Source organism: Oryctolagus cuniculus, chromosome 9, assembly GCF_964237555.1.
Source record: "Oryctolagus cuniculus chromosome 9, mOryCun1.1, whole genome shotgun sequence".
In the NCBI taxonomy this organism is placed as follows: domain Eukaryota; kingdom Metazoa; phylum Chordata; class Mammalia; order Lagomorpha; family Leporidae; genus Oryctolagus; species Oryctolagus cuniculus.
This window is the reverse complement of record NC_091440.1, coordinates 126535819-126548360: the sequence shown is the minus strand read 5'-3', so window position 1 is coordinate 126548360 and position 12542 is coordinate 126535819. Positions and strand designations below refer to the sequence as shown.

Genomic DNA, 12542 nt, shown 5'->3' with positions numbered 1-12542 from the left:
CTGATTGTCAGACCGCGGCAGACAGAATAGCAGGTGCCTTGATCAGCACGCGGCCCACGCGCTCATACACAAAGGGCACAGTCATTGCCTCGCTCACCTGCACCTGTGCCGTGCGGCTGTCCCCTCTCCACAGGCCCTGGACGCCATAGACAGGGCGCTGCAGCTGAAACCAAAGGACCCCCACGTCGTCTCCGAGCTGTTCTTCACCAAGGGAAACCAGCTGCGAGAGCAGAACCTTCTGGACAAAGCTTTCGAGGTAAAAAAAAAAAAAAAAGAAAGAAAAAAAAAAAGAAAAAAAAAACAAGTATGCCATTAAGTTGCGTCAGTTGCCAGGGAGGGGACGAGCTTGGCACATGTGTGGAGTTGATGTTCCAGTGGCCTGGCTTACCGTTGGACGGTTCTGTTTCCTGTGGCTTTGGCCTCTGCGTGATCTCCCACACCACCACATCCCACCTGATGTTCAGAGCATGCGCAGTTTGGTCTGAGACTAGCTTTGCCCTCTCTCTTTGTCCCTGCCTGCCTGCAGGACCCCGTAATGGCAGCAGGGCTGGTCTGGGGAGTTTGCGCAGGTGCTGGAACCTTCCCGCTTGAGCAGCTTCTCGCTCGCCTGCTCAGTCTTTGTCCTCCTCCCCCAGGAAGCCCTCCTGACTACACTTGCTCCAAGGGCCCCTCATTCTTTGGGGTTCTGGAAGCACGTGCTATCTCCCTGTGGCTGCAGTCATAGGAAGACGTCCTGTGTCATATTGCTGGGTCGCCACCCTCCCCGTCAATCCCTTCTGCTCCTTTTCCCACTCTGCAGGATCTGCCTTCCTATCTTGGGCTTTTACTCTGGTTTAAAACAGTGTCTTGCACCTTACAGTTGTTCAATATCCCCAGCTTAAAAAAAAAAAAAAACTATAAGCAGTTTGAAATCATGCAGGCATGTGCAAGCATGTGTAGAAATATTACAGAAAGGCTGTATTTTATCCTTTAGCTGATAATAGCACCAACTGGAATTTACCAAGTTCTAAAATGATATTTAATTACATGTGGGAAAACTAAACTCTCAAGTGATAGAATTGTGCTGAAGAGGAAACAGGAACGAGTAATGTTGGAAAGCCCGCTTGAAGAAAGCTCACCTGAGTATTTGGAGAAACTCACTTCAGGGTAGAAGCAGACATAGTAATTCAAACAGAAACAGACGTGGTAGCATTTGCTGTGAGAAGCCATGGGCATTTATCTCAGAACGTGTGGGCTTGTCTCTGCACGGTGAACATAGCCTCCACCTACATTTTTGTTATGTGACTTCAAAGTTATTATTAATAATCAAACCGTGAATATGATATCGGTAGCTCTCTGTATGTTAATGCCTTGTATTGACAGCATTTTCTAGTTGCTTGGCCGGGGATGAAATAATCATTGCTAATAATCATTGCTGGATTTAGGAAGAGCAGCAGTCGGGCCACCGGCTGTTCAGAGCCGCTGAAGTGATTTAGCGCTCCTGTGTGTGAGTGAATGAATGAAGTAGCCCGTGTGATACTCACATCACTCGAGAAGGGCGTGGGCTCCGTCATCACTTTATACTTCTGTCCTCTGAGGCTCAGAGGTCGTGAATCCCGCTCAAGGTCATTCTGACCTTCAGAGACGGAGCCAGGACTTGACCGTAGCTCTTAACGTCTATACTGTTTGGCCCTCTCTGTTGATAGAGAGTAATCCAAGAAAGGCACCTTCAAGTTTATTTAAGCAGGTTTTTTTTTTTTTTTTTTTTTTTTTTTTAAGTTTGGTTTCTTACCATTTGCTTCTATTCCCTAAATCTTAAAGGCAAATGGACCAGATTTTACTTGGTGGATCTGTTTGCTTATAGCCTTGCTAATCAAAGTAGCAAGGAACATTAAACTATGTGTGCTGATCCTTAGCTTTGTCACTAAAGGCAACCATGGTAGCCCTGGACTTCATTTCTGGTGGCCGTTTTTAAAATGAAGTCTTAAGGGCGGGCATAACTTTGATGCAAAGCACCGTGTAGAATATTAAAAATAGACCTCACGGACATCACAGTTACTAGGATACATGTTACCGAGACAGAAGATGATACCTGAGAGATGGGGAATTCTTAAACATTTGAAAGCCCTGCCTGTGACAGAAGAAGAAGGAAGACTCTAAGGGTTGCAGTTCTCCCCCAGTAAAACATAGTGAAATAGATGTCCTGGGAGAAGAGTCGAGCAGCCTGTTCAACAAGTTAAGCGAAGGCTGAGTTTTCAGGTCAGTGGTGCTGTAGGGTGTGGGGGGTGCTGTAGTGCAGGTAAGCCATTTTGAAAGCCACCTTAAGATTCTGTTATTAGAGAAATTTTTTTCTTAGCACCTGCAGAAAGCACGAATGTCTGGTAGGGCAAGGCCAGTGGAAAATGGAGCTGTGTGACAGCAGGCGCTTGGCAGCCCTGCAGGCGTTCAGAGGCTCTTCCAGTCCCCAGCTTAGCTCTGCAGGGAAGTCCTACCGTTTCAGAATCCCCACCTTTGGTAAACAACGGAGATAAACCAGGAGTGTGCCGGAAACTGGGAGCGGCTGGTTTCACTGTGATGAATATTTGCATCATCCCAGAGCAGAGAAGCAGCGTCTGCCATCCAGGGACCGCGCACTTCCTAACCTGGAGCTGTCTCTTCCTGATTTAGAGCTATAAGGCAGCCGTGGAGCTGAACCCGGATCAGGCGCAGGCGTGGATGAACATGGGGGGCATCCAGCACATCCAGGTAGGACACCTGTGCGCCCCCCGGGGAGGGGTTCTCCTGGGGGTTCCTCCTCCTCCTTTCTCCAAGGACTGGACGCCTGTGCTTCTCTTTGGAATCAGTTGAATGCCACAGAGATGTTTAAAGGTGCGGTTAGCACAGGTTCTGGTCACCTTATGTTCTCTCGTTATTGAATATCATGAAGCATTCACGAATACTTCAGGGGTGGGCAGTTAGCCTCCCGTGGAAGAAGCACACATCTCACATCGGATACCGGAGAGCTTCCTGGTTGCAGGTGCAGACCCGAGTTTCCTGCTAAGACAGACCCCAGGTTCTTGTCACCTGCCTGGGAGACCCAGGTCGAGTTCCAGATCCTGACTTCAGCCCTAGCTCAGCCCTGCCCCAGCCAGTGAGGGTGTTTTGGGAGTGAACCAGACAGTGAGTTTTCTCTGCCTTGAAGTCTCTTTCTCCCTCCCTCCCTCCCTCTCTCTCTCTTTCTTTCTGTCCCTCCTCATTGTGCATGTGCTTCCCAAATAAATTTTTAAAATAAATAAATGAATTCCATATAAATTAGAATCCATGATTTTATTAATCATAAACAAAATCACATGTAGTTAAGAGAATATCAGACAGAATATGTTCATGTGTACTAAATCCTTGTTGGAACTTGGAGTGACATTTTTCTTACAGTTCAACTAAACTGCAAATGTCACTAAACTAAAATGTCACTTCTATTACTTTAAAATGTTACTCTCCATTTAAAATTTCAGTGTGTTAGCATTTTCATTTACTTTAATTGTACCTCGGTATCCATACAAACTCTGTAGATGCCCAAGCCCGCTGTGTAAGCTGGCATAGTTATTTGCATATGACCAGTGGAATCCTCTCATAGACTTTAGATCATTTGTGGATTCCTCCTAACAGCTAATACAGTGTACATGCTATGGACGTAGTTATTACACTGTACTGTATAGACAGTATTTTGTAATGAATAATGAGAAGAAATCTCTGTCTTGCCCAGGCCAGGTTCAGTTTGGTTTTGGTCCGTGCTTGGGGGACTCCATGGGTGCGGAACCTGTGGATATGTTGGGAAGCCTGCATTACTTTCTTTATTCTTTGTTCCCTAACATTTTACTGAAAAGAAAAGCATGGTTGGACCTTTTTATCTAAAGAAAAAAGCTCCCTCTGGGTAAATCTGCCTGAGGATTTGTGATGGCCGTTGGTGGGACTAGCCTGTATAACCAGCGCACCCGAAGACTCGGCATCCATCCTTTAATTCATTTCTCAGTCACTGATGGGGAGCAGCCTGTGTGCCCGATACCCTCCGCGGCCCTGGGGCTGCAGCAGTGAGCAGACAAGACCAACATCCCTCTGCTCATTGAGCGAATGCTTGACTAGTGGGAGGCAGGTGCTAAATAAATGCACACAGCACACATCATACATACATGTGTGCATACATACATGGAACATGTCAGATGGTGGTAAGTACTTTAGAGGGAAAAAAAGAGTGGAAGGAAATTAGGATACCAAGGAGTAAGGGCTAAATTTTCAATTCAGGTGGCTCGCTCCTGGCTCCTGCCTCCATCCTGACTCGTCTGCAGCCATTTGGGTCATCTGGGGAGTGAACCAGCAGATGGAAGACCTCTCTCTTTGTGTCTCTCCCTCTTGTCTGTAACTCTGACTTTCAAATAAATAAATCTTTTAAAATTGATTGGCTTTTTTAGATTTTAGAGCATTTTGGATTTTGGATTAGGGTTGCTCAACTTCTAATACTCAAATTTTTTCATTTGTTCACTTGAGAGACAAAAATGTAGAGCTCTTGTCTGTTGGTTCACTCCCCAAATGCTGGGACGGGGTTAGACCAGACCCAGGGTGGAGAACCCAGTGCAGGTCTCCCATATGGGAGCCATCCCCACTGTCTCCCAGGGTGCATGTCAGCAAGGAGCAGGAGCAGAGCCAACACGCCCGCCTAGCTGCTCCAGAATGGCGCCCAGGCCAAAGGCCTGCCCGTGGAGTACGTCTGATGAAGCTTGAGATGAGATGAGATGGGATGGGTGGTCTAAAAAGCTGTAATGCATTCTTTGTCGTCAAAGAGGTCCAATAACCAGGTCATATCACAGGGTATCATCTGCAGTTTTATCCTCTGACAGTGATGGGCAGTTTCCACAGTCTCACTTTCTAGTAGAACTTTCTGAGATCATGGCATTTCTGTATCTGCATTAGACACTAGCTGCGTGTGAGCTCTTGAAATGTGGCTCCTGCACTGAGGAACTGAATTCTTAATGAACTCTAACAGATTTAGATTTAACTAACCATGCGTGGCTGGTGGCTCCCATTAGCACAGTGCTGGAAACTGGATAAATCAAATAGGCTACCTAGCATGTGGGGAATTCGCAACATTGCCCTAAAGGGATAGGAGCATAACTTTTTTTAGGAAACTAAAGTTTCTGGTTTAATCAGGCAAAGAATGAATGGAGAGTGAGAAAATGAACTGAATATTCTGGGAAAGGACAGAGAAATCGTGAGATCCGGGGAAAGACGGCAGGGCAGCAAGCTGAACCCTAAATTCAGAGTCGCCCCTGCAAGAACAAGTTCAGCATCAACTACAGCAGAGCGCCCAGCGAAAGCCCCAGGTGCACAGCTGTCGGCATGCATGTGCCAAGCTCAATCAAAGCAGGAGCCTTGGAAGATGAAGGCTTCAGTTGAAAACAAAAGAATTCAGAGTACCAAACCCAAGTTCCCCCTTGTTCAGAGAGCTGTGTAGACTGTTAGCAGAATCTGTGATAATAATAATCGGGAGGCCTTTCCTTCATTGGACATGTCAGCACCTGGGATCCGGTGTACAATTTCTTCTTCAATCATTTCCACTCCCCCTTTCACCAGTAATGTTTTGAATAGCCTGGGTGTGTCTTTGCTTTAATAGTCGGGTTAGTATTCTCTTGAGCCCTCCCTGTGTGCCAGGGAGTGTCAGAGCTGTTGACAAATGTTAACTCCTTTGGAAGAGAGTTATGCATTCAGTAAATATTAGTGACTAATTTCTGGTTGGTACTGGCACTCCAAGAAGTAGAGATTTAATTGCCCTGGATGGTGTAACTAAGATTCAGGCAGAACAAGTTCCTATTTTTGGAAAGGGGAAAACTCTAACAATCTCTATAGGACACAGAGCTGAAAGAGATAGGAACAAAGAAGGGAAGTGTAGTACTTAATGTAGCAGGAAAAGTACTGGAGGAAGCTGATAGTTGTCACTGATTTGCCTGGGACCAGGCACGCGTGGTTATTGTTAGGAGTCATTCATCAAAGTGGATGAGGATACAGAGGGTGGGGACAGGTGTGTGTGATGGGTTAGGGATCATGCACCTTCCCTCCTATGCAGAGAGTACCTGGCTAGTAGACATGGATGGCCACACACTTGGCAGAGTGGATACGTTTGACTTCGTATTCTTAGCAGTTGTCTTCACTGTGTAAATCTATTGTAGGCAAAAGCTGCTGTAATATTTTAAGTTTAGATTAACTCACAGCACTGGTGGACACATAAAAAGGATTACCTAAATTAATCAAACACTTCTCTCCTCCCTCCCCTCTCCCTCCTCTATGAGTGTCTGTCTATTGACTTCCTTTCCCTCCTGCAGTCTCTCTGTGCTAATGACGAGAGTGTCTGGCTGCAGTCACATGTGATGACAAAGGAACCATGCTAAGCCCTTGAGAACATGGCGTGATTAGCCTCATGCCCTGCATGGAATTCCTGCCATTTCCTTGTCCAGTGTCACGTGCTTTCTTCTGCAGCTGCTCAGTGTCTTTAACACAAATGCCAAGGAGCTAGGATGAGCTCACCCCTGGCGACATGGAGGCAGGGCTTCCTGCTAAGCGCAGGGGCAGAGAGTGGGTTTCTTCGGCTGCCCTTGCCCTGAGAGATCTAAGTGTTCTTTCTCCTTCTCCCCACAGGGAAGTTATGTGTCCGCACGAGCTTATTATGAGAGAGCCCTGCAGCTGGTTCCAGACAGCAAGCTGCTGAAAGAGAATCTGGCCAAGTTGGACCGTCTAGAAAAGCGATTGCAGGAGGTTCGAGAAAAGGAGCAAACGTAGCAGCCTTAGACCCGGCTCCCAGCTCCCGGGGTGGTACTGGTGCCTCTCCCGGAAAACCTGGCGAGACTTGGCTCACATAGCAGCAGGGCTCAGCTCCTCTGGGGACGCCTGCTGGGGGTCGTGTGCGGACAGAAGTACATTTCCAGGAGAGAAGAAGGAAGGAGCCAGCCAGAGCTAGAAGGCCCCCAGTGGAGGAAGCCACAGCGGGATTGATGACAGAGCTTTGCTTGCTTTCCCTCCAGATTTCCCTGATGGATTCTGTGTTTCTGCAACCTGGAAATCCAGTTCCGTTTCTTAGTGTAGACTCTCACGTCCCAGAAACCCAGAAGCCTGAAGGGCAGTGAAGGCAGAAGTCTGGTGTTTGTAGGATGAGGTATTTCAGAGAGGAAACATCTCCCGGGTAAGCTGTCTGGGAAGTGCCCCCAGAGGCGGCTCATGTGAGTCTCTGCAACCAGGAATGAGAATCTAATAGCTTTGGCAGAACCTTCCAGAATATGTAGGCAAGGAAGCTACTGGTAATTGAGCTTTATCTAATATCCTACTAAGGATATTGCTGGAATCCTTCGGAGGAGGAAATTAAATTCTATTTTAAATGTTTTCCGTAGCTTAATACAGCAGATGGGAGCTTTGCCAGTCCTATGTGAATATCTTTATCCCTAGTGGAAAAATCAAGGAGCTGGCACCCTAACTGTTGGTGGAAATGTTTTAAAATTATCCTAATTTTATTACAAGTATTACCAGAGTAGTGATCCTACTCTCAGATCTCAAAAGTGCATTTAAAGTCTTCTATGTTCCTGTCTTCAAATATATTGTTATTTTGGTGAAGAAAAAGAAATAGTATATTCTATATTTAAAGAAATTAAAGGTATTAACTGAAAAAATGTCAGAATTTATTATCTAAATGTTCAGACATCATGAGATGTATTTTTTTTTTTGAAAAGTGTATGTAACCGTTGGGGAATCTTTACCGTGGATAACGGAAGTCTTCATGGATGGGGGCTGAGCTGTTTGTCTTCCTGGGCTTAATGAGAATTCCGTGCTTAAAACGTGAATGACTGCCTCCAGGAGTTTTTTGCTGTGTATTTGTATTTTTGGGAATTTCATGAAGAAGTCTCCAAAAAAATCTAGGGAAAAAAGGTCAAAATCCGATGACATAAATACTATATATGCTTATTTTTAAAGCTAGGGATGGCAAAATTGAACTCACATTTATTTTTAGTGTTATTTATTTCATAACTTATGACATTTAATATATGCACATGCTTCTTGTTGCTCTGTATATACTGGTTTTAGTAGCATCTTTGAAAAGTGATCCTTTAAAAATCTCAGTGGGGATTTACAGAATAGTGAAGCTTCAACAGCGCCTCGAACATTTTCTCTTGATTTACATGCTGAAGTGTAAGAAATCGGGGACCAGTCTCCAGTGTTAGGGTGGTATGTTTTCAAAGTGAAAGTGAAGAAATCGGAACACCTGATTCTAATTCGATTGCCATCATTAAAAGCCAAAATGAAAGTGTGGCAAGCAGCGTTGGTCCAGTGCTGAGGCAGGTGCCACACAGGTGGAGTGGCGGAGGCGCACGTGTTTTAACCTGCTTGCATCAGAGCGGGATAGAGGCCTCCTGCTTCCTTCATACCAACACCAAAAGCACCGCCCCTGTATGAGATTGATTTGGTTTGGTTTGGTTTGGTTTGGTTTGGTTTGGTTTGGTTTGGAAGTCTAAAGAAGAGGAGAAACTTCTTTGGGAAGGAACAAGGGGGCAGATATTTTAATTCACAGCTTCACAGTTGGAATTAGCTTGCATATGTTTGTGTACCTAAGACATCCAATAACATAGAGCTGCCACTCTTTCTGTTTGTAATCATCTTACTGTGTTACACAAAGGGACTCCAGAAAGTTTGCAGAAAATGAAATTAAAAGGGAAGTTTATTTTGATATAAAAAATTGTGGAATACATGCAAATTTTTCATATACATATTTCCTTTTAACTCGTTGAAGATTCTTCACGTGCATGGATTATAAGTTTTGTTTTTCAATTCCATTTTCCACAAAGTTTTTGAAGTGCACTTGTATATCATAAATTTATCCAAAATCTGATTTTCTGCACTCCCCAGTTAAAGAGTGTGCCATGGCCATGAGGAGACTGCTTCCTGGCAGGTGTGGTTCTCTCTCTGTGTCACTCTTGTTCTCCTTCTGTCTGCCCATCTCCTTCCATCTTCCTCTGTGCCATCTGTCTGCAGACACAGGCATGTTTTTGACCTTCAACAGTAGGCACTGTTTACAAAAATTAAGCGTTACTTATTGGATCAGATATTTTTATTCTTCACTGAAATGTGGCCAGTGAAAGTTTCCACAGTTCAAAAGCTGCCTAAAAGAAAAAGAATCACATAGTATTTGTTGAAGATACTAAGTCTATTTTGTAACTTTGTGTTTGGTTCTTTTAACATGAAATAATAAGTGGGATGCACCCTCAGTCAAAACACCAAGGGAGTGCCCTGGCTGCTCTTGGAGGGGTGTCCATAGGAGCATGGTTGGCATATGAATTGATAGAACTTTCTGGAATGGAGGAGTAGTGCACGCCTCTTGGATATGCAGTCTGTGCTGTCCCAAAGTCTCTGTACTCAGAGGCATCCCACACTCGGTTGAACGCTGTGCTTGAAATTCTTGGTAATTTTGGAAGAAGGAGTCTTGCGATGTAATTATGCACTGGTTCCTGGAATTAGATAGCAGGTCCAGGTTGAAAAGAAGATGAGCAGGGAAAAGAGAGGAATGGCTTTGGTTTGAACACTTTAGGGATGCATTTCCTTTGTGAGTTGGAGCAGCATTTGCCATTTTGTCATAGCTACATTGAGAGTTCCTCGTGTGCATATTGCACACCTTGTCTTTCTAGTCTGTCTTCTAGTGCTTCCTAAAACCAGCTCTCCTCAGCTGCAGAGCCCCCAGTGAGTGACAGTCCTTTGATGTCCTTTGATAGAGAATGGCTTTAGCAGCTTCTCTTAATCTTGCAAATCCTATGTTCGGGATTTCTTAGGTGATTCAGATGTTTCCCGTTGATGAACAGAATTCACAGCCATGAGTCAGTGGTGTAACAGGTGAACTAAACCAAAGATGCAAATCCCTTGGAGGGAGAGACATTTTAGAGGCGCCTGCGATGGATCCCTTGAGGTTTGTGTGTTTTGAGCCTATAGCGGAACTACGAGGACTGTCAGCACTTGAGTCCCAGCTCCCTGCAGAACTTGGCCACCCTTAGCAGGAGGTTCTGGAATTCGTGGGAGGTGCTTACCTAGTGTGAGGCAGGGTTTCGCATTGCGTGTGCAGATGCTCCTGTGCAAACCATCTCTTACAAACAGACCTCAGCAACCGTAATTAGGAGAATAAGGAGCGCACGTGGTTTCTGTCTCCGTTATAAACCCTTCAGACCCCTCAGTAGAAAAGCCCATTAGGCTGACAGTTGAGCTCTGTCCCCTTCAGCACAGAGTGAGGGACTCAGCACTGGCTGCTCTTCAGAGCCACCTGGGGACCTTTCGAAATCTCAGACACCTGCCAGTCTGGGTGACAGTTCCAGTAGGCAGCGACGCTGCAGAACTGTGCAGGGCGGACAGCTTGCATGGGAGTTTATGGCTTTTACCAGAAAGATGTTTATAGTCTTTCGAAATTGACTATTAAATGAGCCAAAGAGTAACCCTGAAGAGTGACTTTGGGCATAGTGGTATGGTTGAGGCTATCATTCTGAGATTGGCAACCAGGTGGTTGGGTTGGGTAGTTTTGCCCTTGAGGCAATAGGACTGCAACTTGGCCTTGTATTTACAGGATTCTTGGTTCTCAGATGGAGAAAGTTACCTTGCTGTTTGCTTACACCAGACACGGTGCCCTGTATATAAAACCCATACTTATCTGACTCATAAAGGTGTCCATGGCATCAAATTGATGGCTGCATTTCTGGCTTGCTTTTGAGCACACAACAAATGAACTTCTGTGGATTAGTTTTCTTAATTCTACTTATTAGATTCAGTTTTTGAAAAAAATACAAATGTTGTTACTTTTGGATCCATCCATTGGAATAAAAAATTATGAAATGTTAGTAATGACATTCAAAGCAAGTAGTACTAGGGGTTGTTTGTTTTTAGCTTGCTGGTCCTGGTTTTATCACATTTACTCTGATTTGGTTGTGTGTTGATTTCTCCCAAATATAGCAAATTTTAACTATGTAGATGACACCTTTTGACATGTGGAAACATAAATACCTGTGAACTCTGTGTTTAGGCTGCAATTGAAAAATGTAAAAGCATAGTGTGCCAAAAGGTAGTATAGGGAAATGCTCATTTTATGATTACTCCTGAAGTGTTGGATGCTCACGAAAAGTAGGTTATGCAATTTAAAAAATACATTCCCTTCAATATTTTCAGAGGAAAACACATGCAGTCAAAAGTATGGGTTAGTGTCAAACAAAGTAGTAGAAAAGAATTAAAAGTTTCACTCATTTGATCGACACTCAGATGTTCCATTTTCAGCACTACAAATTTGTTCAATGCAAACCCTTAGGGAAGGTAACTCATAAAATCAGCCCTCATCAGAGTACGTAGTCATGGTCGGTTTGTGAGGTCAGATCACTATTCACTCCCAGCCAGAAATAGACAGCTATCTACAGAAATCCAGGGATGTCTGCACAGTGTCCTTGGCGCTCATGGTGTACATTTGCCCCATGTTTGGTAGTTTCCAGCGAGAACAGTGAGCTCCTGGGGTTGTTTATCTCCATGGCCCTTGGGGTTCGCTGCTCCAAGAATCAACACCTCTGGGTTGCAGTCCTAGTTCTACTGGGAAGCCATCTCACCTGGGGCAAAGTAGCCGATGTCTCTGTTATATTCCTCACCCACAGAAGACCAGTCCAATGGCTCCACTGAGCTCCACGTCAACAGCTACTCTAAATCTAGGCTGAAAAGCCATGTGCATCTGATGCCAGAACTCATAGCTTGCCCTTTGATTAAAGATTCTAAGATAATCATGCAGCAAAACACATCCACGGGACACCAAGTGCGTTAACATGGCAGAGGTGTTTGCTGTCATTCTGTAGTCTGTGCACCTAAAGATTCCGACAGTGACCCTGTTGTGTGACTGAGACAAGACAGAACTTCCTCCTAAGGAATTCAAATGTGTGTGGAAACCATTTGACATTCTCTGATTCACATGCACTCCTCCTTTTGTTGGGGAGGAAACAGCTTGTGTTCTGTTCTTTGTTCACAATGCTTTCATTTCTTACTTTGATCAGTTGATTATAATTGTACACTTTGGTTGACTTTGCTCTGCTGATTAGAAATGTCTCTCCTATAAAGTATTTCTCGCGTTCCATCTGGTTTTGTATACTTTACGTAGGTCTTTCCACGATAAAATTTATGTAAATGTCTATTTTATATAAAATATGATGGAAATTCTTGTGTCTGGCGCAAATCTCTTAAGTGCTTCGTGGTTAGTGCCCAGTGATATCCATGTGACAGGTAAGTTCTTTAGAAATAAAGCAGGCGGGGATTTCCGGCAAGATGGCGGAATAGGAAGGGAGCACACTGATAGTCTGGGGAGAGATAGTTTAATAAAAGTGGAGATACTGCAGGTTCAAGGAAGAGTAGGGGAGGAAACAGCAGAAGAAACTCTTCCGGAACGCGTGACTCACAGCGGACCTGCGTGGAGAGCGTGGGAGCCCACAGTTCGGGACATCAGCGGCAGACTCAACACACCAGCGCTGGAACGCGAGGTGAGCCGAACCTCA

At 44.8% G+C, this 12542-nt stretch overlaps 1 protein-coding gene across 2 annotated transcripts in view; it reads left to right on the top strand.

Moving 5' to 3' along the window:
• TMTC1 (transmembrane O-mannosyltransferase targeting cadherins 1) overlaps positions 1-12207 on the top strand; it is a 255008-nt gene extending 242801 nt beyond the window's left edge. For both annotated transcript variants that reach the window (XM_070049600.1, XM_070049599.1), the window contains 3 exons: positions 134-256; positions 2647-2724; positions 6643-12207. In XM_070049600.1, coding sequence (XP_069905701.1) covers positions 134-256; positions 2647-2724; positions 6643-6783 — 342 coding nt within the window. In that variant the 3' untranslated portion in view covers positions 6784-12207. The remainder of the gene's footprint in view (positions 1-133; positions 257-2646; positions 2725-6642) is intronic.
• The last annotated feature ends 335 nt before the right edge of the window (positions 12208-12542 follow it).